General features: G+C 37.8%; 1 protein-coding gene across 1 annotated transcript; it reads left to right on the plus strand.

The window, feature by feature from the left end:
* Positions 1 to 1,602: 1,602 nt before the first annotated feature.
* On the plus strand, positions 1,603 to 25,401 carry polr3a (polymerase (RNA) III (DNA directed) polypeptide A). The gene is made up of 31 exons (XM_040039154.1): positions 1,603 to 1,819; positions 2,636 to 2,771; positions 3,341 to 3,478; positions 3,770 to 3,941; positions 4,044 to 4,198; positions 4,457 to 4,696; positions 4,849 to 5,011; positions 5,179 to 5,315; positions 5,417 to 5,520; positions 6,138 to 6,279; positions 6,815 to 6,955; positions 7,078 to 7,147; positions 7,389 to 7,516; positions 7,594 to 7,732; positions 8,204 to 8,368; positions 8,544 to 8,716; positions 11,371 to 11,482; positions 12,674 to 12,792; positions 13,185 to 13,322; positions 13,874 to 14,044; positions 16,462 to 16,575; positions 18,677 to 18,763; positions 18,847 to 18,929; positions 19,664 to 19,834; positions 20,261 to 20,354; positions 20,521 to 20,613; positions 21,261 to 21,425; positions 22,444 to 22,608; positions 24,191 to 24,322; positions 24,414 to 24,546; positions 24,631 to 25,401. Exons 1-31 carry the CDS (start codon positions 1,776 to 1,778, stop codon positions 24,777 to 24,779), a joined length of 4,173 nt encoding a protein of 1,390 aa, XP_039895088.1. The 5' UTR covers positions 1,603 to 1,775; the 3' UTR covers positions 24,780 to 25,401.
* Positions 25,402 to 26,979: the final 1,578 nt, after the last annotated feature.

Consider the following 26,979-nt stretch of genomic DNA (forward strand, 5'->3'; position numbering starts at 1 on the left):
CTGAGAGATGGTTTCCCTGAGCAGACCTCGGATCTGAGTAGTCTGAGATATTCAACTCCTCCATGGGGAGTGCTGCGTTTGTGAGGTTGTGCTTCTGCTCATGATTGGACGATTAACCAACCGTACTCTATTTCATACACAGTTTTGTACACATAGATGCTCAAGGGGCACTTTAAAGAGCGATTACTGTGTTACCCCTTAAGCTGAAGGCGTTGTTAGCAGAAGTCCCTCAAGTGTTTATCTGGATCATTTCTCATGCTGTGTACGTATATGTATATGTTTTAAGTAGTGGACTATCCTTTTAGAGACCAACCTTTTCAGGAAGCTGTTGTCACGAAAGGCAGATTGAAAAAGGGCAGACCTTGTTAAACACTGTGTTAGAGGTTCAATTAGAGGCCTTCTTAGATTCACATGTCAGCAGAATTAGAAAATTGCAAATCAGATTCAGTTGGGCAATTTTCGCTGTCAGTGGTTATAAGCTGACAGAACAATTAATCAACACAAGCATGTTGTGGGAGGAAATTTTCATCAGGAAGTCATCAGTCGCCATCAGTGCCTCAATGCCAACGCATCAAAGCACACAGGTACAACAGCAGGTTTATTTAGCCCGAGCTGCCTCCCTCACACTGTTTCCAGCGGCTGGAAAAGCATTTGGTGCCATCTAGAGGCTGAATTGTTAAACATACATTATATGATATAAGAGCATAGATCGATGCATTTTCACTGAGGAAATATTTGAGAAAAGTTGTCATGCAAATCCATCCATATATATAAATATATATATATATATGTGTGTGTGTGTGTGTGTGTGTGTGTGTGTTTATGTGTGTGTGTTGAATTGATGGATTTATATGAGAATCCCTATGTTGTTATATTTAAAAAGATTTAAGAGTACATTAATTTTCTGAACAGTCATCTGGAGTCCATTAATATACTTCTCTTCATTTATTTTATTTCCCTTTCATCATATAAGCAACCATTCAAAAAGCCATAGTTCTAATTTAAGGAGAGGTTTATTTTTTAAAGAAATAGTGTTTTTTTTAATTTAATTTAATTACTTTTTTGAAGATGAGCTAAATTCACCACAAATCCCCCTGGAAGTAGTACTCCTGTTAGCCGCTAGGTGTCAGCATACAGGTCATACTAGCTGTATCCGTACTTCCGTGACTTCTCTTTCCGCCTGTTGTTGGGTGTATGCTTACGATGCCTTCAATGGCTTTTATATACTCAGATTATTATTATTATTATTTTTAATAAATAGGCAATTAAAAACAAGCTTTGTAGGACTAGGCTGAGGAGACAATCGAATGTAAATTTTAATAACAAAAACCCACAATATGAATATTATAAAATTAGCCTTTGTTAATTGAAATTAACTCAGCATATGATCGCCACATTTCTTTAAGAAGGAGATACTATGCGTATTTTTATGTCTATATTCTAAGAAGCTTAGAAAGAAAAAAGTGGATTTTTATGTCTATATATTTAAACAATTAAATATATCCAGTATTATTCGGTGAAAGCATCTTTTTGTAAGTTTCCTATAGTTTTGTTTTTAAATTTGTAAGGGCTAAAACAATCAGAGTTCGTGTTGTTAAATTTCAAATAGACCCTGAAGGCAGCACTGCGCGGTGGCTCCCATGCATGCTGCTGACTGCTAGCATATTCACAACATGACAATATGCTGGCTATTTCTGTAGCTTAGCATCCTGCAATGAGGACAACATAACAATTTATTTTCGTGTAATATTATTAATGTAGTAGAAGCAGCCAAAATGGTGAAGGAGCAGTTCAGAGAGACAGATGTGGCCAAAAAAATGTGAGTATGACCGAGAGAGGACTCCTGTTAGCCTGGTTAGCTCGCCGGTTATCCACACAAGTTGTTTAGGTAGTTAATATAAGAATAGTTCTGAATTGCCGGATAATTTAGTCGTACTTACATAACGTAATTGTGGAATAGAGTTGAAAGCCTCTATGGACGCATTTAAAAAGTGTGATTAATGAGTAAATATGCTTCATTGAATCTGCATATTGGCAACTAAGTGTCACGTAAACGCTAGTGTCACCCTGTAAGCATGCGTCACCCAATAGTTCAGTAAGTTCAAGATGGGATTTTATAGGTTTTCTTGTAAGCTTTGCCTGTGATATGCTAGAAAAAGTGGTTCCAACAACAATACAGCTGTGATCAGGACACGAACGAGCCAAATACTTTAAGGAGAAAAGTTTGATTAGAATGACAAGAGGTGTGTTTGGATAAGGACAGGTGAGGCTTTCAAACCTACGAACATGGTACCAGCTGTCAAGCATAATAATGGCAGCATCATGTTCTAGAACTTTTTGCTACTAGTTTCATCCACTTTTTGACAATGTACAAAATGGATGGAGTAATAAAGGAGGAGGCCTACATTTAAATCCATTAAATATGCGTCCTGTATAATCATTATGACCTGGAAAAAGAACAGTTCAAAGAAATCATTTAAAGTTCAAGATTACTATGACTATGACATTAGTTATAAACTTCTGACCAAAGCTGGACCAGAGCTCAAGCAGTCCTGCTTATGTTTTTTCTTGTTACCAACTGGAGGTATTAAACTCTTTAATTTGTTTTTGCTTTATTTTATGTCATTGTTTACAGAAGCCACATCTGCTTCGGCATGAAATCTGCTGAGCAGATGCGGCAGCAGGCCCACATCCAGGTGGTCAGTAAAAATCTCTACAGCCAGGACACCAAACACACTCCACTGGCCTATGGAGTGTTGGACCACCGTATGGTATGACATGGAAGACTTTTTACTTCTGTTTGCAATGACTCAAGAAAACACCTGAGAAATGCATAAATACAGAAATACAGGGCATAAGATATAGTTAGAAGATATACTTTTTTAAATATACATTTTGAGATTTAGGCTCAAGGCTTAATGGAAGCTGTGGTATAAAGGCATGCATATGAGAGAGACATTTTCTTTGTGTACACGTGTGTATACACTTGTATTTATATAGTTTGTCTCTATTTTTCTAAAATTAAATAAAGGAAAGTTACTTTATGAATAAATAAGAACATAATGGTATTGTTTTAAGAGCTTTCACTCTTTATTATGACACATTTAAACATTTAACTTCAAATATTTTAACATTTGCACACTAAAGCTTCTTTTGGCTGCTCCTTTATTCACAGGGGGTTGTCACAGTGGGGAAGTCCACATGCTTGATTTTTACACCACTGAGCTCTTATATGGGTGTTTGGTAGATTTGCATTGGTGCATCAAAAACAGTCTTGAATTACCCATTGAGTTAATCCTCATATTTCAGCCTTATTTCTCCGATGTCGTGCTTCCTGCAGGGCACCAGTGAGAAAGACAGACCGTGCCTGACATGTGGGAAGAATCTGGCTGATTGTTTAGGACATTATGGCTACCTGGATCTTGAGCTGCCCTGTTTTCATGTTGGTTATTTCAAAGCCACGATAGGAATCTTACAGGTAAATCCAGTGTTTTCTTGTTGTAGTGACTAAAATATCTTACAAACCTTTCATTGTTCCAAGAGTACATGTTTAAGGAATGGCAAGGCACGTTTTAAAATAGTATTTCTCCTTTAGGTGTCACTAGAGTGCCATAAATAGGCGAGAAATAAAGAGATTCTTTATTTCTTGAGTTATCATTTGTTGTATTGCCAAATGTTAAAGGTGAAATGATATGCAATGCATTTCATAATTTTAGACTTGTGAGAAACGATAATTCAGTCCCCTCTTTCTGATGGGTTGTGTATCCAGATGATTTGTAAGACATGTTCAAGGATAATGCTGACGAAAGAAGAGAAGCTGCAGTTCATGGATTACTTGAAACGGCCTAACCTGGCCTACCTCCAGAAACGTGGGCTGAAGAAGAAAATCTCTGATAAATGCCGCAAAAGGACAGTCTGTCTAAATTGTTCTGCTTTCAATGGTGAGAAGAGACCTTTCCATTTCATAACTGGTTCTTTTTAAAAGCCACCCTGACTTGATTGCTAAATCAATGTGTGTGTGTGTGTGTGTGTTTACTCTTTAGGACCAGTCAAAAAGTGTGGCCTACTTAAGATCATCCATGAGAAGTATAAGACGACCAAGAAAGTGGTGGATGCTTTTGTGTCAGATTTCTTGCAGTCCTTTGATATTGCCATTGAACACAACAAACTGGTTGAGCCACTGCTGACCAGAGCACAGGTGAAGTTTTTTTTACTACTAATTTCGTCATATGGCAACACATGGGTCTTATTTTAAAAATGGACCAAAAAGTAGGCCTAATATATCGACATGGCTGTGGCTTACAGTCACTGTATGGTTTATGGATAATTTAGAAAAATATTAAAAGCAATTATTTTAGATGTAAGGGATTTTTAAAATTTCTTTCTATGTATTTATTTATTTATTTATTAGAAAAATCGATGTATTCTTTGAACTCATTTCTAATTCCCTTTTCAGGAAAACCTGAATCCTCTGGTGGTGCTGAACCTGTTCAGGAGGATTTCTGAAGAGGACATCCCTCTGCTGCTGATGAACCCCGAAGCAGGGAAACCCGCAGACCTTATCATCACACGTCTCCTTGTGCCTCCTCTTTGCATCCGACCGTCTGTTGTCAGCGACCTCAAGTCTGGCACCAATGAAGACGACCTCACTATGAAGCTAACAGAGATAATCTTCCTTAACGATGTCATTAAAAAGGTATCTTTCACCTGTACAGGTTAACAGCAGGGGCAATTAAGATTCATCTTCAAATCATCAATCCTTTAAAAATAAAAAGTCTGTCTGTAATAGAGTTATCAAATGTATTGTTTAATTGGAGATGTCCCACTTAACAAACTCTTCTCTTGCAGCATCGTATGACAGGAGCAAAAACCCAGATGATCATGGAGGACTGGGACTTCCTCCAGCTGCAGTGTGCCCTTTACATTAATAGTGAACTTTCTGGTATCCCCCTCAATATGGCACCTAAAAAGTGGACTAGGGGCTTTGTGCAGAGGCTCAAGGGAAAGCAAGGTATAGTGTGTAATAAAATTTTGGCTACTTTAGCAACATTTAATTAAATTTTTACTTTTTTTGGCACTTGGCAGATGTTTGCTTTTATGTTGCTTGTACATCACACTGACAAATGAAGAGTTTAAGTATCTAAATGACTGATTTTGTCTACTCTAATGGCGACTCAGGCCGATTCAGAGGAAACCTCTCTGGCAAAAGAGTGGACTTCTCTGGCAGAACTGTCATTTCTCCAGACCCAAACCTGAGGATCGATGAGGTGGCTGTCCCTGTGCATGTGGCCAAAATCCTGACATACCCAGAGAGGGTAAATCTTCCCCCATGATTAGCAGAAATAACACTAAATACCCATTTTTGATTTTAATCCTTGTGAGTGTAATACTGTATCTGAATTTGGCTTATCTCAAGGTAAACAAAGCCAATCTGGAGCTAATGAGGAAACTGGTCCGTAATGGTCCTGATGTTCACCCTGGAGCCAACTTCATACAGAACAGACACACTCAGATAAAAAGGTGAGGCTTAGGACTTTGTATTTATTTTACACCATACTCTGTTGTATTCTCTCTGCTTTAATATTTAAAATATCCTTTTTTTTTATTAGTCTATACAGCTCAAGTTCATTATTCTATTTATTTTATGTGATGATAATCTTTAGTGGGCACACATGGAATTTAAATGGTTTAAAAGTACCACTTCCCAAATGTTTATACACTGACAAAATGGAAAACCAGTAATAATCTAATTTATGACCATGTGATTAAAACTTGATATGATGTGAGAATGTCTGAAAAAGGAGCAAAGTGTTTCGGTATCGCTGCCTGTGGGCTGTTTAACTAGAAAGAGCAGATCCTGCATGTAAAGTTTCGGCTGACAAGCTGCTTGTCAGAATTCAAGATCTGTATCTTCCAAACTTTGTTATCATATCCTTTGAAGAACTGAGGCATAAATGTAATCTGAGTAGAAAACTTTCATTTAATGACTGCAGCTGAGAGGTTTTCTTGTGAATTGTTGTTGAATTTCCTTTTATTTCCCTTTTTTGTTTAGTTTTTTTAATTAATTAATCTTTTTTAGTTGATAAAATAATTCTTGGTGAAAAACAAGTGCGTATCTACTGTTTTTTGTTTGTCAGGTTTTTAAAATATGGAAACCGTGAAAAGATTGCCCAGGAACTGAGGATTGGTGATTTGGTGGAGAGGCACCTAATAGATGGAGACATCGTCCTCTTCAATCGACAGCCTTCTCTGCACAAACTCAGCATCATGGCTCACATTGTAAGATGGTTTTTTTTGCCCTAAATTCTTGTTAAACTGGTATTGTAACCATAATTTTCACAGCCACACAGAGAATTATTAACGTATTGTTTTTCTAATGAAAATGATAAAGAAAACAAGATTGAAAATGTTTCATACGATTCTTTTGCTGGTGTGCAAACACACACAAAACATCTTAACTAGGTTTTAGGACTCCTCGTGTTTTATCTACAAAGATCGTAGTTTTGCGTATAGTTTACTTGACGTTATTTCTTACTTTTTACTTGCAAAGGTTCTTTTAAACCCAGTGCTAAGTCAAGTCAATGCACGCACATCTAGAAATGTTTAAAGTAGAATACAGTTGCAGTCAAAATAATCTATTTGCACTTTTTTAAATTTAATAATTACCTGTTACACACTGAAAACATGGTTCCTGAACATGGTTCGCATTTTAGCTTTCTCTCTACTTTAAAAAAAAATCTTGACTAATGAGAAATATTTTAGTTGGATCCTTTTGAATGACATAGTTTTTGGCACGTTTCAAACTCACACACAGGCCAGGGTCAAACCTCACAGGACATTTCGGTTTAACGAGTGTGTGTGCACGCCATACAACGCTGACTTTGACGGGGACGAAATGAATCTCCATCTACCTCAAACTGAAGAAGCTAAAGCTGAGGCTCTTATCCTCATGGGGGTATGTGTCATTATACTACATGGTGTTTAAACAAACTGCACACAGACAGATGTGGTTTTTGAACACATGAAAAGCTGTCTACAGGAAACTGCAGTTAGACAACTCATTATCGTTTCTTTCAGACCAAAGCTAATCTTGTCACTCCAAGAAATGGCGAGCCCCTGATTGCTGCTATTCAGGACTTCCTGACAGGTCAGTGCAGTGATGTGTGGTAGCCAACTGTAGATGTTTTTGTATGATACGAGTGTCCCGGTTCTCAAAAGCATCATACATAGATGTATAATGTATGGAAATATTAAGAAAGTAGTTAAAAAATCGGGAGGTATTTAAAAAAAAATCCATTCTCTACCAGATGGGTGTGCAGCTTTGCAATATTTGAAAGGCACCTGTTTTTTAATTTCCCGTGAATTAACAATGTGTTTGTACTGCCTAGGTGCTTACCTCTTGACGCTGAAGGACACCTTCTTTGACAGATCAAAAGCCTGCCAAATAGTAGCGTCAATCCTTGTGGGTAAAGATGAAAGAGTCAGGATCTCTCTCCCTCACCCGGCCATAATAAAGGTACTCCACACTGCTGAGCTGGTTACATAAGTCTATATTTGTGACCCAGCACTAATAATCTATTCTGTGTCTGTCAGCCCATGGCTCTGTGGACAGGAAAGCAAATCTTCAGCCTAATCCTGAAGCCAAGTAAGGAATGTCCAGTCAATGCCAACCTACGCACCAAGGGCAAACAGTACTGCGGCAAGGGAGAGGACCTTTGTCACAATGATTCGTGTGAGTTTCTTAAGTAAAGACGTCCACCTAATGAAACCAAGTGTAAAGCTTTTGTTTGACTACATCTCACATTACAAACACGTCTTTATAGCGATGACGTTTCAGGAGGAGGCTTTAAAGTTTGATTGTGATTGAAATTAAATACATTTAATGGATTACATTTGTTTGTCAGCAACTACCTAGAAACGTTTAATGAAGCCTGTATGAGCAGTAACATATGAGCAAAAAATAAAATTGAGTAACTGCCCGTCGCTAGGAGAGTTCATCAGATTTTAGTGTGATTCCAGAAAATGTAGCAAAAACAAGAAGCGGTAAGCATGTTCCTGAAATTCCTTTGAGGTTTGAGAATGTCCTGTCAGATAGGTGTCAGGTGTCTCGAGGGGAACAGGGTGCGATGTTTTATTCACCTGGTGTTTCTATTCTGGATTTAATAGCATCGCTGTTTGTCCTATTCTTGTGTCATATCCCCAGTTGTGGTGATTCACAACAGTGAGCTGATGTGTGGTAGCATGGATAAGAGCACCTTGGGATCTGGCTCGAAGAATAACATTTTCTATATCCTGCTGAGGGACTGGGGACAGCTGGAGGCTGCCAACGCCATGTCTCGCTTGGCAAGACTTGCTCCTGTGTATCTCTGTAGGTGGTCTACAAGGAATTTACTACTTATTTCTTAGGTCTGATATATGCCAAGATATCTTCTAGTGTCTTGGTTTATATTAGAAAATTCAAAACCCTTTAAGAACAATAAACGATTACACAGAAGGGTTAGCCTGAAGTAATGCAGAATTATTTTTTTAACCTCAACTTTCAGCAAACAGGGGTTTCTCTATTGGAATCGGGGATGTTACACCAGGCCAGGGTCTGCTGAAGGCTAAGCAGGACCTGTTGGATGATGGCTACAAGAAGTGTGACGAATACATCGAAGCTTTGGACACGGGCAAGTTGCAGCAGCAGCCAGGCTGCACAGCAGAAGAAACCCTGGAGGTAGGCATGGACAATCGGCATCATTGCTGAAACATTTCATCACCGCACGAGACGAAAGCTTTTTCATTTAATTGATACCTTCCCACTACTTCTTGAACACCACACCAGTTGTGAGTCATTCAGTTCTATTCAATCCAGGTTTATTTACATAGTGTCGATTTACAACAACAGCTGGCTCAAGGCACTTTATATGGCAAGGTAAAGAGTTAGGAGGTAAAGAAACATAAGAGCTAAGGGAGATGGGACAAAACAAACATTTTGTTACATGCTGCAGTGGTGTGTAAACACCTGGGGAGTGAAGAGTTCAGTGAAGAAGAAATGCTCGGCAGCAGCAGTTTGGGCTGATAGCCGTGTAATCGACGGATGGTTCAGGTTCACCTGATCCAGCTTTAAGTATAAGCTTTATCAAAAAAGGAAAGTTTTGAGTCCTAATCTTAAAAGTAGAGAGGGTGTGTGTCTCCTGAACCTAGAGATTTATCCACAGCAGAAGGGTCTGCCTGCCACTCTGCTTTTAGAAACTCTAGGAGCCACCAGTAAGCCTGCAGTCTGAGAATGAAGACTTCTGTTAGCATAATAATAAGTCTTTAACTCAATCTTCCAAAAGCGAGCATGTGCTGTTGGAAGTAGACCTGTTGTAGAAGAACAGAAGAATTAATCAAGTGTTACAGCTGTGGTTTGGTCAGTATTTGTGTGAACTGTAGGCTCAGTTTCATGTTCTTAGCTGACATGAGTGGCACCTGGTGTTGTCCCCTGCAGCTATAGTCAATCTGGTTCAAGGTTTGTGCATTCAGAGATGCTGTTCTGCCTTCATTGGTTGTAATGTAAAGTTTATTTTGCCTTCCTATTAGCTTGAAGCAGCCTGGCCATCCTCTGTCCTGACAGAGTCATTTTCAGCTAGAGAACTGGAGCTCACTGGATGTTTTAAATTGCTTTTCTTCTCCATTCTGATGCAGCTTCAGCAGATCATCTTGACCATTTCTACATGCCTAAATGCATCACGATTCCCTGCCAATGATGGCATGTGAGTGAAATTCTTGTGTGCGAGCTTCACAAGCAACAGAGTTGTGCAAAATACAATAATGTAAACAAGCAAAATACAAGAATGGCTACATCTGAAACTAATAAATATTGTACAATATATAATAGTATATGCATTTCTGGGTGTATACTAAATATTTTCTACGGTGTGTGTGTGTGTGTACACATATTTTACAAATTAAATAGAGTAAACAATAAATAAAATATATAAAATAAATAAAATAAAATATACAGAGTGAGACATGTGCAAAACAGTGGCATTACTGTACAGTATGGAGTGCATATGATTGGCTAATTAGACATTTACATTAATGAGAAGATGGACAGATGTAACTAACAAAGTGGTCTGTGGGTGTGCAAAGAAAAGAAGCAAATTATTCAATTCATTTATGTTATGGGTTTACATTACAGGTAATATACCAAAGAGGATGGCAATCATTACCTCAGTAGTAAAGGCCCAGATGCACACAGAAATATGTCTTCTCTCATTCCACTGATGGATAATAGATAGAAAGTAGGTTTGGTGACAAAGATGCTATTTTCAGTGCAATTCATGTTGCCAAGGAACAAAGAGTATTAAAGTTTTTCTTCCGCACTGGCAAATTAACAGAGTGACATGGCGAACAAGCAGTCTGGCTCTCAATCCAGCTGATGTGGAAACTACCAAAAACAAAAAAACGAGTCCATGACAAGGCTCCATCCTGCAAAGCTTGAACTGACCGCTTGTGTTCGAGAAAGTTGGAATCAGTTTAAGGCCTTAACTCAAACGGTTAAGGTCATTATAAAAGCCCAGGGAGGAGCAACAAAGTACCTGATCTGATGTCTTTTGTTTTTTTATGAATTCCTATTCCTTTTTTCTTCCTCTGCTTAATTGGAAATTAACACACCATTAATTGATATATCTAAATTATAAGTTGTTTGAGGTTATTAAACCAATGTCTTTTTTTGTCATATCTGTTATTTATTAGCTAAAAACCTGAGAAGAAAGCTGAATGAACATCATCCAAATGTGGTGATTTCATTATTTTCTCGCATGTTATTAATTATAAGCGCTGCCAGTAAAACCCAAAACTTTCCTTCAGTTTCTCAACAAATTGACTTTTTTACGATCTAATTTCTGTATCTCTTGTCTTTCCAATATTTCCTGTTTCTCTGCACCTTTTGTTCGATAAAAGGCACAAATACTTCCAAAATTGTTCAAGCTCTGAAATCGACTTGACGGTAGGCTGCACATTGGCAACAACTGACCTTAAATAAGATCTTCACTGACAGATAGTCATCATATCGCAGAGGGGCCATTTCCAATGATGATCCGTCCAATCATCGGGGTTTTCATAGGCTGAGAAAGAGCAATGTGTTTGGGCTGGGCTAGTTTTTGGAGAGTACAGCACGAAATCATCCAGTTTGTCTGTGGAAGATTAAAAAGTAATGTTGAATGCTGTGATTTGTTCTGTTCATATTTATAGGCTCAGAAAGTTTCACAAGATTTTATTTAAGGTATTGAAGAAAAGGAAGTGTGATATTAAATTTTTTATTTTGTGTATAAGAGAAGACCAAAAAAGGATAGATGTTGGTGTGCCATCTTTCAAGATCATTTTGTGTGTGTTTGTTAAAAGGCTCTCATCTTGAAAGAGCTGTCTGTCATCAGAGACCGAGCTGGTAGTGCCTGTCTAAGGGAGCTGGACAAGAGCAACAGCCCTCTAATTATGGCTCTCTGCGGGTCCAAAGGTAAGCTAACTGGAAAGCAAACAAAACAAATTGTAAAATCTTCATATAAATGGTCGATGAAGGTGTTGCCGTGTCTACGTGCAGCTGGAAAAAAATGTTTTGAAGAGCTCTGAGACACAAAGTGGCTTCTTCTTGTTGTCAATACAATATTTACATGGATGGATGTTTTTTTTAGCTCTTTGTAATGGTAAACAGTGAAGGACTTGACAGAAAAACTGTAAGACAGGAACCAAAAGAGCCTGGTTACATAATCAGATAATACCACAACAGTCACATTTTTGTCAGGCTTATTAGCACTAACAGACTTACAACGACACTCAAGGACTCAAAGGACAAAAAGCTATTATAGAAGTTATACAGTTATGTGTATATTATGATTGAAAATTCATAATCATTGCTGCCAGAACAAGAAAACATAATCTTAACTCAAAGGCAATAAAGAAGTAAAATTTCCTCCATTCATATGCACTCTGAGCCTGATTGTTACTGTCAGAAGACAATTTATGTTAACATACTTATACACCATAAAATCCAGGAATATGCTGGCAGTGTTGTCCGTTAGCTACAACATTCTAGCGAGGATGGCGTTGAAAGGTGGGCAGACACAGGAGTTTTATTAAACGTGTGATATGCTAACAGACACTGCATTTTAAATGACAGTTTTAATTGGCCTCACTGCACAGCCAGAATCTGCGAGTGTTCTCTCTTCACAAATCAGCTACAAAAAATCACAAAGTGAAGCTCGCATTGAGCATAAATACGAGGCTCAAGGACACTTTTGTCCACCGCTGGCTCTTGTTGAGTGTTTTGGTTTTTCTTTTCTTACTATATGATTTCAAACAAAGTCCAATATATTGGGTATTGCAGACACAGCCATGGAAATAATGACACACTGTCTTCAAATAAAGTGTGTTACAGCCCTGTCACAGCACAGTTACAGCCCTAATCTTTAATGTTTGAACTAACTTTAGTAGCATTAGTTACATTTAACATTTTATAACACTGTGGATGTAAGATTGCTATATTTCTTGTTTGCATGACAAAACTCAGTAGGCTTGATAAGCTGTTAATAAAGAGACCGTTAAACTACAGTGTTTCTAGTTGATAGATTTTTCAGGGCTTGCCAACCTGTTAAGTGCTAAATTGTTTAGTGTGTCTCACTTTTTCATCTGTCCCCGCTGTGTAACGCAGGATCCTTCATTAATATATCTCAGATGATTGCCTGTGTGGGCCAGCAGGCCATAAGCGGCTCTCGGGTACCTAATGGGTTTGAGAATCGCTCCCTGCCTCACTTTGAAAAACACTCAAAAGTAAGACCTTATTTATTTGTTGTAATTGTGTTACTATGTATTCCTTAAGTGCCATTCATGTTGTAGTTCTGGATCTGTTTTTTTGTGATTTATTAATCAGTTAATTGTTGAGGCTTGTTCTTGTAACTGGAGATTATACGCTACAAACTTTGGTGTTTGACTGTAGACCTGATGTGTTGCATCCAAGGCTCTGACACACTTTGATTATTTCGTAGTATTATTTCATTGTGCTACCCCTGCATCCAATACTCCAAAAGCTTTCATCAATTCTAGTCTCATTATGTTTAGTCTCTTTGCTTCTTTTTTTTCTGAGAAAATAACAGTGCAACTGGATAACAGTTTCTTAGAGTACTCAAAGCTCTGTTAATAGCTCACTGATGATTTCTCTACAGCTGCCTGCTGCTAAAGGGTTTGTGGCCGACAGCTTCTATTCTGGTTTGACGCCCACAGAGTTCTTCTTCCACACCATGGCTGGTCGAGAGGGTCTGGTGGACACTGCGGTGAAAACTGCAGAGACTGGGTACATGCAGGTAAAGCTTTTTGGACCCATTTCTTTTGAGCCTTTTCACACAATTCACTTCTGACGACTACTGCTGACACTGAATCACTGCAGGTCTTTACTTTGTCCCCAGGATGCTAGCATTTTTTTGCGTGTTATATTTTAAGTTTTTATTGATTTTTTTTTTTTTTTCCCCCCAGCAAATTTTCTATTGCACAAAGTAATATTGCCTGTTTCAGTGTTTTATTTATTAATCCATGAGATCATATAAAATTGTGAAAAAAGGAAAAATGTCATCCCACATTCTCCTTACAGTACGTCATGTTAAAAAAGCCTCATTCCCATAATTTAATTTATTTTTTAAATCAGTCTAACTTTGCACATTAAATATTAAGATTTCATAGTATGTAATATTATTATATAATCATATCTGGCGCACTTTCATCATAGCTAATTAGGGTTTCTTATTCATTTACGTAGACTGTGGTTACACACTCATAGTGCAGTGTTGATGCAATTTGCAGTTCCATCGCATGTGTCAGTGTCATTATTATTTTGTGTCGTTTCTCTGTATTTTAATAGAGGCGTCTGGTGAAGTCTCTGGAGGACTTGTGCTCACAGTATGACCTCACAGTACGCAGTTCAACAGGCGACATCATCCAGTTCATTTATGGTGGTGATGGCCTGGACCCCGCTGCAATGGAAGGGAAGGATGAGCCACTGGAGTTTAAGAGAGTCCTGGACAACATTCGGGTGAGTTAATCAGAAATTGACAGCTTGACAAGCAGTGTTTCTAGTCTTCCTCATTTTTAGTATGAAACACACCAAATGCACTAAAATATGTGCGAACCAGAGTAGAAGTTAATTTCTTCAGCCTTAAAATAACCCTTACTCTTTGTTTCTGTTGCAGTCACATTTTAATTTAATATTTGTCGGCCATTTTCATATAGTTGAACTTTCATAAATTGTTTATAGTTATAGTTTGCCTTTTAAAAGATCTCCTTATTTCAGTTGGTTTATTTCAAGGAGTAATTTTAAGATGAAAAAGCCGTGAGAAGCCACTTACTCTGGATAAACAAGAGTCCTTCTCATTTATCTTCCTAGCTGATGGTAAAGCTAAAAAATAAAGTGCAGGAATTAATGGGGTAAAAACGGAGTAAGCACGTCCCGGCCTTTAGAATCTCAATTTGATATGTGTTGATGATTTCATGCGTTTATATAAGCAGTGATACGATTTATGTAATGTAACCTTTAATTGTTTTGCCTTGACGCATGCTCATGCCCAGTTAAGGAAATCCCAAAAAGTTGATTCTGTTCATCTTTACCTTTAGATGAGTAACAAAATGTTTCTCCTACCAAAAACGCTACGTCCAGATGAACAGAATCAACTTTTTGGGACCTTATTGTTTTATTGTAGTCAATAATGTAGACATAGTACATTTGACAACTTTCAGCCCCCCCACAGTCATTATTTTAGCTTAAAAGTACATTTTCTAGGGTTGCGTAAAGGACATCATCCATTTAGAATCAGCCTTTTCTGTTCATTGTATTCAACTTGATAAAGATTAGTTTGACTCTTCAACCATTTAAACTTTTAAAAACAATTGCTTGTTCCTTCCTACAGCTGTCAGTGGTTAATATCATTGCTTTATTGTAGCAATGACCATGATATTTTAATATTAAAGCAGACATGAAGTTTCTGAAAAATCTAATGGTTTCTGCAACTCCTTCTTGGACCTGGTGACTGGTATGATGTGTTACTTATTCCAGAAGGTGGCAGTAATGCACCCACAGGTTACCACAGAAAAACATCTTACTAATTACGAGTTATCTGTTTAAAAAGCCAGGTACTTTGATGTTATAGGCTACTCTACAGACAAAAGTGAAATGCAAACCCAAATACTATGACCGAAAATGTTCATCAAAGTCCTTCAAGTAATGAAAAAACATCTTGCACTGAGATAAAGCGCAAACTATGTAAAGGTAACAGATGGGCTGTGGTCAAATGGCACTAGTCTGATCTCTGCTCTCCAAACCTTGACTGTGCAGGTAATTTGTTACCACCTTGTGGGCAATTGGGTGTTACACAAACTAAAGGCTCAACTGACCACTTGAATTCAGCGGATTAGCTGAGACTCCACCCACTAAACATGGCAACTCCAGGGTACAAGAGCCCAACGTAATATCGGCCATAGTGTAAACTCTGAGACTTTAAAATGATTCCACAAAGCAGTGGATGTACATTGGCTACGTCCATCTTTAATGTGTACTTTGTCAAATATACACACAAAAAAGCTGTGTTTAAAAAACAAACATAGTTTAATTAAAAAAGGCACATTTTATGGTTTGGAGTACTCGTTTTGTTCAGCAGTACTGAAACTATTTGAATATTAAAATGTTGCGGTTTTCTTTTCCTGCTACTGTAAACAGTCTGCTTTTGAGCTGGAGAGGCAAAAAACAAACAGCTGAATAGTTGAAATTGCAGCCAACTAATTTCTTACTGACATATTTTTCATCATTTCTGACCTTGTAAGTGTTTAAAATGACTCAAATCAGTTTATTCTGTGGGAGGCAGTTTAGCGGGCAGAGAATCTTTGAACTGACCTGTAGGATTAACGATTAATTGCTCTATTCACCGTCAGGTCATGTCTCATGTGTACACAATCTGCTGCTTGTCATTGAGGTTAAAAGCGTTGTTGTTTTTCTGAAATCACATTCTAAGATCCAAGTAGAAATCACAAGCTTGCAGCATTAGAGGCTCCATATCTCTTAAACGAGGTCTTTTTAACTAGGATAACCAGCAGAGAACAAATACAGCTTTTTGTCAGTAATGTTTAAAATAATTACGATAATTTAATGAGTTTAATACATTTAATATGAATCTGTTACTGGAAAGGTGTTCTGATTTGATCCGCTCATTGCCAAGGGCTGTGCAGTCTGTAGACAATTTTTTAAAGGAGCTTGAATTAATATGAAAAAATAATTAGAGTGGCTGTCTTTTACATATTATATGCTCAAAGCACTGACCCTTAAACTGGGACAGAAAGTATATAGTACATTTTCTTCATGTTCACTTTGAAGCATTTTCAGCTGCTATTAACATCAACCATCATGAGCTATTTACAGCTGAACTGTGAGTGAGTGCTTCTGATCTTCTCTGTTCCTCCCAGGCGGTCTACACGTGTCCAGACGAGCCTGCATTGAGTCAAAACGAGCTGGTCCTCACTGCAGACGCTATCATGAAAAGAGCTGACTTCTTATGCTGTAGAGACAGCTTCTTGGAGGTAAACCCATCACAGTATTTGGTTAACAATGTTTTATAGATTTTTTTTTTTAATTAGGAAATTATGGCATAGCTTATTATGCTTATTATAGCGTAGCTTATTATGAATAGAGTTTCAATTGAAACTGATTCACAGTAAGCTTAGTGGTTATATTAGATGTTAAAATAAGCACTAAAGTAGCTAGGTAGTGTTTTTCTTGGGAATTGTAAATCATGACTACTTACCACTTTTCTGCCATGTAACTGCAGCAGTAACCTCCATCCATCCTTGGCTTTTGCACCACCTGATTTAGTTATTTGGGTAACATATCACTAGCTTGTAGTCTGTGTTTTTCGTCAGGTGATGGAACAAAATTGTTTCCACCTTTAGCGAGAACAGGTTACTTGCGTATTTTACAAAGTATTATGCTTAGTTGGAGTTTCTTGAAAAAGCTCCCTTTTTAGGTACCAAGTTATTATCAGAGGCTGACACATAACTGTTATTTGCAGACATGCCTGAGGTTGTGCACTAGGCAAATGGCCTTGCTATAGCACTAATATCGTGATATGACAGTTTTAAATGAATAAACATAAGAATTTATGCTGGTATTATGGTGGATTGATATGATATAGCACAACGCTTAGAGGCCACAATATCAAATACACTGAGATAAAAATTCAAAATAAGCAACAACAAACTGTTTTTTATTTAGGGTATGAGAGGCTAAGAGTATGTTTTTATTTATTTATTTTTGTTTTGTTTGGTCTTTGTTCTTTTTTTCTTTTTTTTAGTAAAATGTAGCACACATCAGATCTATGGTCGAAACGGAAGACTGATAATACATGTCCTTTGTAGTCTGTACTTAGAGGAGTCGGACGGTTGGAATGAGTCAGGCGTGCCAAATCATTTAAAATGCTCTGTTCCTCGTTCTGCAGCCAGGTGTAACCCTATAAGACAAAATGAATCAATATGTTGATCAATTATTAAATCATTCACTGTTGGAAGTGAGAGGGAGCCTTAATATTTAACAGCCTGAGTCTTTAAAAAATTAAGTATTCTCCAGAAAAAGCTGAAAAGTAGTTTTTACCAAATGATACCGAACGAGAATGCATAATTAATTTGTTGTGGACTAGCCGAATAATTCATTTAGTGCCTTTGTGAGTAGGGCTGTGCGATATGACCAAAATCTCATATCCCGATATAAGAATTCTATCGTCCTGATAACGATATAAATCACAAAAATGTAACATTTTCTGTAAATTCTGTGAATCTCGGGCAGCTCGACTTGCGGGAAGTGTTTCCAGCTGGGCGTCATGTTGCTGGAGTCGAGTGTTTTAACCGATGCATGAAACTATACATTTTTAGACATAAGTTGTAACGGCCGCCGTTTTCTTTGTGAGTATTTATTACACGGCGCGCTGCGGGGAAAAGCCTGTTCGAACGTTTGAGTCTAAGGTCTATTTTTTAGCACCTGGCGGCTCTTTTTTTACTTCTCATCCGTAAATAATCTGCTCTTTCACGTGATTCAGTTTATTTTGAAAAGTCTCAACAGGATCTTGAGCTTTATAGTGAAAGGTTTATGTGGAACAGAAACAAGCGGACACGCGATGGTGTTACCGACAGTATTACAACTAAAAAGAGAAGCACAAATGAATAATAATAATTTTTAATCAAATACAGAGACATGCTGTCATCCAAGCCCAAAGCCAGCTGCATGCAGTTAATGGGTTTTCTGATGGTAACAAACATGACTCTTTTCCCTTTTATGAAGGAATTAACTGACACAGGCGCAGAGAAGTACCTGGAGGTACAGTTATCAAGCATGCGGTGAATTTTGAATGGCGTGTCAGTGAGAATTGGAAATCATTAATGGAATAATCCTGCTGATGCTGTTGTATAATAAAACAGCGCCTGATGTTGTTCTGTACTGATTTTCCAACATCTGATTGCTCATTAGTGTTGCTGATGTTTAAAAAAAGACTTGTCAGTGTGTTGTACTGGGCGCTTGAGTTCTCCACTCCTTAACAGTTTGTGATTTCTAACAGCTGCATGACAGCAGCATTTGTTGTTGAGGATATGTTTGAGTTTGGAGGTGGAATTTATTCTCTTCTCTCTACTTTAGGAGATAAAGAAATTCATTAAGAGCATTTCAGAAAGGATCAAGAAGACTAGAGACAAGTACGGCATCAATGACAATGGGACTAGTGAGGTAGGTGTCACGCAAGGCTTAACAAACTTCAGCCTCACAGCATTTGAAAAATAATTGGTCTTCTTTCTGTCTTGTATTTACAGCCAAAGGTTCTTTATCAGCTGGATCGTGTAACTCCTACCCAGCTGGAGAAGTTTCTTGAAACCTGCAGAGACAAATACATGAGGTACAAGACTCATATCCAAGTTTGAGGCTTGTTATTTTTGTTTCTTGGCTCCATCTGTCCGTCCATCCTTCCATTAGGTAACCACAGAGCCAAAAATGGTTGATCTTTGGTTTTTAATCATAAAAAAGTCACTGTTACTACATACGCAGCCCAAAATATAGAGAACAATTGAGAGGAAATTTGTAATCAATTCTGATTGTGCTTCAAAAAGCTTTAAAGTAGTTGAAGCTGGGGAGGAATGAACAACTCATCTATTTTAAGAAAATGAAAAGGCAATGCAACAAACACTTAGAAGTTTACTGAAAGGTTTATTGGAAGTTTGTTAAGGATGTGGAGGTGCCAGAAATATTCACTCAAAACCAAACTATAATGGTTGCACTAGAGAAAAAGTCAGAAGGCTTTATGCCATCAGAAACCGTGCAGAGTGACTGGCCATCATTGTTCCTGTGACAGCACTGCGCTAAACTCTGCTGGAGCTTGAAATAGCGTGCTGTGTTAACCATGTTTTTTTGTGATTTCTGTTTTTAGAGTCAGCCTGGGGTTAAGATTTCGTTTTATTTTTTTAAGTGGTTGACTTTGTTTCCCAAATGATCATTCATCTTTTCTGAGAGCTGCTAAAATGACATTAGTTTAAATGCAACTCCAATTTTACTTGTCAGTTTGATGAAAGCTGATTCAGCTTAGAGACTCTGTCTTGTAATATATATATATTTTTTCTTTTCGTTTCTCGATAGAGCTCAGATGGAGCCAGGATCAGCAGTTGGGGCCCTTTGTGCCCAGAGCATTGGAGAGCCGGGTACTCAAATGACACTAAAAACCTTTCACTTTGCCGGTGTTGCATCAATGAATATCACTCTAGGAGTGCCTCGCATCAAAGAAATCATCAACGCCTCCAAGAACATCAGGTATGATATTCAATTATAGAGATGTCTCATTATATTCCCTCTGTCATTTGCGCCAAGGACAAAAAGACAAATATACCTCACAATTCAAAGTTGGCCATGGGCTTTGTCTTGATATCTTTGTAACATCGCTGAAAATTACTGCTGCAAGATGGAGTAAGAACGATTTCAAGACCTCCGCCTTCCTGAATGGAAGCAATTCTTCTGTTTGACATTTACTGTCAGACGTCAGTGCTGGATTTTGCAGCTCTAAAGCTGCCTATTCCACTTTTATTGTGAGAATATATTTGATCACTTGCTTCAATCCATGGCTTGCACACAGAATTAGAGCAGTTAGCAGAGTGAGCTATGCTTGCCCATGGTGTTTTGTGTCACAGTAGTGAATACATCCCTAATTTGTTTTGAATAATCTATTGAAAATCCACTCAGCACTCCTATAATCACGGCTCATTTGGATGTGGAAGATGATGCTGACTTTGCCAGGCTGGTGAAGGGGAGAATTGAGAAGACTCTTCTAGGAGAGGTAACCTGAACCAATCAGATTTCCCTCCCTTTTATTTACAAATCAAAGCTTTGAAATCATTACTAAGGGATGTCAATGGTTCAAGTAGAGGTGTTGTTTTTAAAAAAAGAAAAGAACAAGCTGTACACAGCTGTAATAAGGTAGGTTCTCATTTTGTCCTTTACAGATTTCTGAGTACATAGAAGAGGTTTTCCTTCCAGATGACTGTTTCATCTTGGTGAAGCTGTCACTGGAGAGAATAAGACTGCTGCGACTGGAGGTACCACAGCTTTATTACTTTTACTCCCACTTTGTGTGAACATCTCAGACACTTCCCCCTCCTTTCACACCTCTAGATTAGTTCTGAATTAGTGCACTTGGGATATTAATCTATAGTTTTAATTGTCATTTTACGTAAGCTGGGATACCGTTGTGCTTGTAAAAGTAAGTATGAGGCCTGGGAACTCGGGGATACTGTTAAAACGGACTGTCCAGCGCTGCTTAGACTTCGTTGTGTCCTCATTTCTACTATTTTTAGCTTCTCAATTATATTTGAAGAAGAAATAATGTTCATTTTTATACCTTCAAGGTTGATTTCAGGATGTAATTCATCCTGCATATTTTCAGTACATGTTGGGGTTTTGGTTGAACTGCTTTAGAATAAGGGAAAATCAAAACATATGTTTTTATACTCTCACTTTTTGCTTTATGTGCAGTTACAGATAAGTCTGCATAGCTTAAACCATTGGAACACTGAATTCTTTGTTTTCTCTACCTACTAAAATATGATAACACTGCATTTCTTTAATAGTAGCAGCTACAGCACAGTGCTCTGACTCATGAGTGCCTGCAGGTTAAAGAGAAGTGCGTTTTGTGCGGCGTGGAAAAGAAAACAAGCTGTGCCTTTGATTTCTCGTCTCTTCCCAGGTAAATGCAGAAACGGTGCGTTACTCCATCTGCATGTCTAAACTGCGAGTCAAACCGGCAGACATCGCTGTACACGGGGAGGCGGTGGTGTGCGTGTCTCCTCGAGAGAACAGCAAAAGCTCCATGTACTATGTGCTGCAGTCACTAAAAGCAGAACTTCCCAAGGTGAGACTGTCACGTGTGCAATGGTTGTTTTCTTTTGTGCACACATGCTTTCTGTGTGCAAATTGAATTCAAGGTCAAGGCTGGTCAGGGCTTCTTACCTATGGAAAATTCATGTTTAGAAAGCACAAATGCTGCACTGTGATTTCTGCCGATGTCTGAGAATACTGTATGGATGTGGAGCAGCTGAACACTGGATGGCAAATTTGTTCCTTTGTGATACAGAGCTTTATAAATTACACTGAATTGCCTTTCATAGTAAATTGAGCAGTAGTTTAATTGCTCTGTTCAATAAAATATTTAAGTGTTTTACAGTGGACCTGTTGTGCTCATTTTCACTGCTTTACTTTTATTCTTTCACTCTGGTTTAAGCACTAAGTCATGCAGCGTTACTCCATTAAAGTATATTTATTGTGTTCTTGGCCTTGGTGGAAACCTTTAGTTCATCCTTTATTTAAGAGCAAAAATCAACTTTATTTTCTCTGCCTTCCTCCTTCCCTTTGAGCTGACTTTCTTATCGTTATCTTACCCTTGTAAACAGATAGTCTGAGCAGCAGGTGGGGAAGGCTGCTGTGAAACTGATAACCATATTAAACCTTTAACATAAAGTGTATCATATTTCATATCATGTCTTGGGTTTTTGAGGCCCCTACATCATCAGTGTGATTATTTATTAACTCTAACTGTGACCCCCCCCCCCCCCCCATTATGTTTTTGAGAAATAAATTAACCCATAAAACCAATATATGCATTTAACTTTATTGTTGATGTTGTTATTGTGTTGTTTTGTTTCTTTGTTTGTTTTTACCTGAAGGCTCAATAAACTCCTCGGTTTAAAAAATATATATATATAATTGAATTTTTTGGTAAAGATTTAATATGTCACTGTGAATGTATGACAGAAAATACTTTTCAGTACATGTTCTGAACTGTTTAATGCTTAAAGTGCACTCAAAGCAGGGATAACATGGAGTCCTGTGTATTTTCTTGTCTTAACTGTTTGCACTTACTCACTTGAAAGGTGGTGGTTCAAGGCATACCGGAGGTTGCCCGAGCTGTCATTCATATTGACGAACAGAGCAGCAAGAGTAAATACAAACTCCTGGTGGAGGGGGACAACCTGAGAGCGGTTATGGCGACACATGGCGTGAACGGAAGTAGGACCACTTCAAACAATACTTATGAGGTATGAGTCTTTTTTTTTTTCCCCCCAGTGTCAAATGTTTGTACATCATACATTTTTATTGATATAAAAAAAGAAGAATGGGGTGCAGAGGTTTTATGGTGAATTTTCTTTTATGCACACAGGAGGCTCAAAAGTATACATACAGGCTCAAATATATACACAGGCTTGTAAAATGGACCGATTCTTATATAGCGCTTTTCTACTCTCCCGGAGTACTCAAAGCGCTCTATACAACATGCTTCATTCACACCAGCTCATACAAGCACTTCTAAACTTCTAAAGTGCAAACTAATGAACATTCACACTCCGATGAACACATCAGGGGGCAACTTGGGGTTAGTATCTTGCCCAAGGATATTTGTCATGCAGACTGGGAAAGCCAAGGATCGAAGTGCCAACCTTCCAATCAGTAGCTGATCTGCTCTACTATCTGAGCTGATGGCTTTAGCAAATTGCATCTTGACCACAATTTTGGCTGAATATCTGCCCACTCTTGGGAGAATTGGTAGAGTTGATTGAAATTGGTTGGTTTTCTGCACAGACCCTACGTTTAAGCACAGTTTAGAAATTACAGACCCAACCATTATGCCACCAGGGTTAGCTGCCACCTGTCAGCTGTTACAGCACTCTTTGATTTTCTTGTTGTTGGAATGGTTAAATGCTCAGAAATGGGTGTTTGTGTGCCCAATTCCTTTTGTTTTTAAAGTTATTAAAGATGTGTCTTGAACACTTATTTACCCTGGAAAAATAGCAAGTGAAAAAAATTATTAGAAGCCCAAAATTAACAGGCTATTCATTCCCATGATGAGAGTAGGATCACTCTGAAAATCCAAGCTGAAGATTTAAAAAGAAAAAACCTGCAAAACTGAAGCATTAACATTTTTGCTGTCATTGATGGGCAAAAACATTTGCACAGTTTTTCATTCACTTTTAATTAAATTGTCATCATATTTGTGTCTAATATTGTCCCTAAGTGTTATCGTTTGGTTAGAAATGAGTAGAAATATGTGTTCGAGGCTCATCAAGTTTTCTTGTTATATGATACAAGTTAAATAAATTAATTAATAAATTAATTAAGTTAAGCAAAGCTAGTTTAAATGCGTTTCAGCCTAGATCAGCTCTCACTACTTTGCATTAATGCTTTTATCTAACAACACAAAGCCTGGTCCATGACACACAGGCTGTGAGACAAAAGGACTCTAAGAGAGCCTGAAGTTGTTGCTGCTGCTACACTCAGTATTCAGCCGTCCTTGTAGGCTGGCAGTTTTTGATATCTCCATCACTCAAATGGAGCACTAAGTTTTCTAATACATCCACTCTTGTGCGTTTAAAATAAATAAATGAATTTCTTTGATGAACCTGTTGGCTCAAAGTGCATGAAGTAACGGACACGTTTTAAAATGTCAACTGTAAAAAAAAATAAAATAAAAAAAAATAAAAAAAAAAGAAAGAAGGAAAACAATCGCATAAATTATGCCAGCTGAAGGAACTGAGAACACTTTCAATTGGCTGTGGGGAGTCTGCACCAGGGCTTTTTAAAATGTGTTTGTTTTTTAAACAAGCTTTTCTGTGCACTTGATAGGTCGAGAAGACCTTGGGCATTGAGGCTGCTAGATCCACAATCATAAACGAGATTCAGTACACCATGGTGAACCACGGAATGAGCATTGACCGACGTCACGTCATGCTTCTTGCAGATCTCATGTCCTATAAGGTAAGAACCGCTGATCTACATACATTACATGAATTAATATCCTTTCATCTCCTTGTAGGGGAACTAATGTAACCATCTTCTATCCTTTAAGGGTGAGATCCTGGGAATCACCAGGTTTGGTTTAGCAAAAATGAAGGAGAGTGTCCTCATGCTGGCTTCTTTTGAGAAGACAGCCGATCATCTCTTTGATGCTGCCTATTTTGGACAGAAGGACTCAGTTTGTGGTAAGCTGCTGTTTCATCTGCATAATGAAATTGATTTTCGTGGCTTGACTGGCCTGTTAACATCCCCCTGTGTTCCTGTTTCAGGTGTGTCTGAGTGTATCATCATGGGGATTCCAATGAATATTGGAACAGGACTATTTAAACTGCTTCACAAGGCTGACAGAGATCCCTCTCCAATCAAAAGGCCTCTCCTCTTTGACAATCCAGACTTCCATTTACCTTTGATCACATAGCATCAAAGGACAAAACAGCAGGGATATTTCAAGGTTCTTTTTCATAGCTGACAAATATTATCTTCAACTAGTACAGAAGTGCCTGCCAATGTGTCACATCATTTTCTGTTTGGGGATTTAACAGAAAATGGGATTGTGTATTTTTGTTGGTTGATAAACTGTGAGAAGACTGAATTTCATTTTAAAAGGCTAGCAGCGCTCCAGATAGAATTACTTATTTAAGTTAAATTTTGGGTAACAGCAAAAAAAGCAAAAATGTAAACACTTTAAGGTCATAATCTTGTGTTCCTGCACTGATCACACTGTGAAAAACATTGTTATAAACAGGTGTCTCGCTAACATGAGAAAGATTACCTCTTAATTATGAAACAGAATGGATTTCTTCTGTGCTGGTACTTAGTTTTGCATAATATATGAACTGCTTGCATCTTAGCGTTGCAGCTTCTCCCACATCGCAAAGCTCATATTTGGTTGTTTGACATTTTTATTGGGTTTATTTTTTCTTCAACATTCAGTTCAAGAGAAGTTCAGTTTCAGTTCAGAAGTTGATCTTTTTACATCTTGTAAGAAACCTGTTCTTATAATAATGTAAATAATGTAATAAATAAATTACTCAAAGCCATGTTCTTTGGTATTTACAGTGATTTCTACAGCAGTGTTTTAGGGTCATACCATCCAATTTAGTGTGCTATTTTTTTTTTTATTTATTTGAGTAGCCTCAATTTACAACTGTGTCTTTTTAGAGTCCTTATTAGTGTTTTTTCATTGTATCTAGTGCAGAGTCCAGCCATCCAGTGGAAGGATTATATATGAGGAGAGGTAAAAAGAAGTTCCACTTTGCACCATTCACACTTAAAGCTATAGCCCACTGAGACTCACCAGATAACCTAACGCATACGGTCACCTGCTGAACAAGTGAGCTAAATTGGCACCTTCTTATTAGTTTACCTTTAACTGATTAATTCACTCAAGCTGCTCTGATGGCAGCTGTAGCTTGGCTGATCCCCAGTTTCTTTCATTTGAATGTCTGTTACTTGAAGTAGCTGCAAATAAGCACTCATATGACTGTATAGCCTAAAAGCTCATGGTTAAAAAGCTTTTAAATGGCCTCCTTATATTTCTAAATTAAGAATTTGAGTGCAGTTGCATTCGCTGAAACTAATGTGTAATGGCTAATGAGTTATCTTTGTGCTTTTCCCCATGTAGTTAAATTTGTTTTTCAAGGAAAAGCCTTGAATTCTACTCATGTTGTTGGTAGAAAGAGGTTTGACATCAAATATAGAGATGATCAGATCAAAGTTCAGTCCAGTACACCGGTAAGTACTTGTGTGCTCAGTAGTTAAAAGAATCATTCCTGTCTCTGTGCTATCAGGAAATAAAAGGCTTTTGGAGTGCTATAATGGAAAATACAGTAGTATGGTCAAAATGCATTTTGGGGCCCAGCTGGCTTGTTTTATCCTTTTAACTTGTCATTGGTTGTGGCAGCCTTCGCCAGTGAAAGTTCTTTTAATCTGAATGCAACAACCAAAGGTTTGTGTTTAACCTTTTTCTTGCCCATAACAGTGTATGCCAGTCACGTTCTCTGATTTATTGGAAGCTCAGCTGTGAACTTCAGAAGATCCCTGGAGCTTGCAGGCGAAATCTTTTATTGTTTTATCTCCGATGACCAATTACGCCCTCTCCCCTCCCCTGCTGTGACTTTGGGTTAACACTGGAATCCTTAATGGCTTCCATGAATAGAATAATTGAGAACTAATAATAACAGAATTTATTGTCTATATGGGGGAAAAATTTGATATTTAACAGACTGATTTTAGGTGGCATATTCTTTTTGACTCTTCAAATATAACTAAGCACTTGCGTATTTCATATTGCTGCAAGGCATCTGTTAGTTTGCTTAGCATTACAGGTGCTACAGCAAGATATCAGGTTGAGCTGAATTCTGATGAGTCCCATTAATAACCTCTTTCAGAAATGTTTGCCCCTGTGCGTGTGTCCTTAAGCACATAACTACTCTGGAAGAGAAATTCTGTTCTTTTGAGTAGAAAGGGAGGAAAAAACTGAAACATCACAATAAGGTTTAAACTGTCTCACTGTTCATATTCTTTTGCTTAGATATTCACAGTAACACAACACATTTTTTAACATTGCTTTTCTTTCTATTGAGATCACAAGTAGAAGGTGTTTCCTTTCTTCAAGC

The sequence above is a fragment of the Simochromis diagramma genome, unplaced genomic scaffold, assembly GCF_900408965.1.
Source record: "Simochromis diagramma unplaced genomic scaffold, fSimDia1.1 OVJJ01000402.1, whole genome shotgun sequence".
Lineage (NCBI taxonomy): Eukaryota > Metazoa > Chordata > Actinopteri > Cichliformes > Cichlidae > Simochromis > Simochromis diagramma.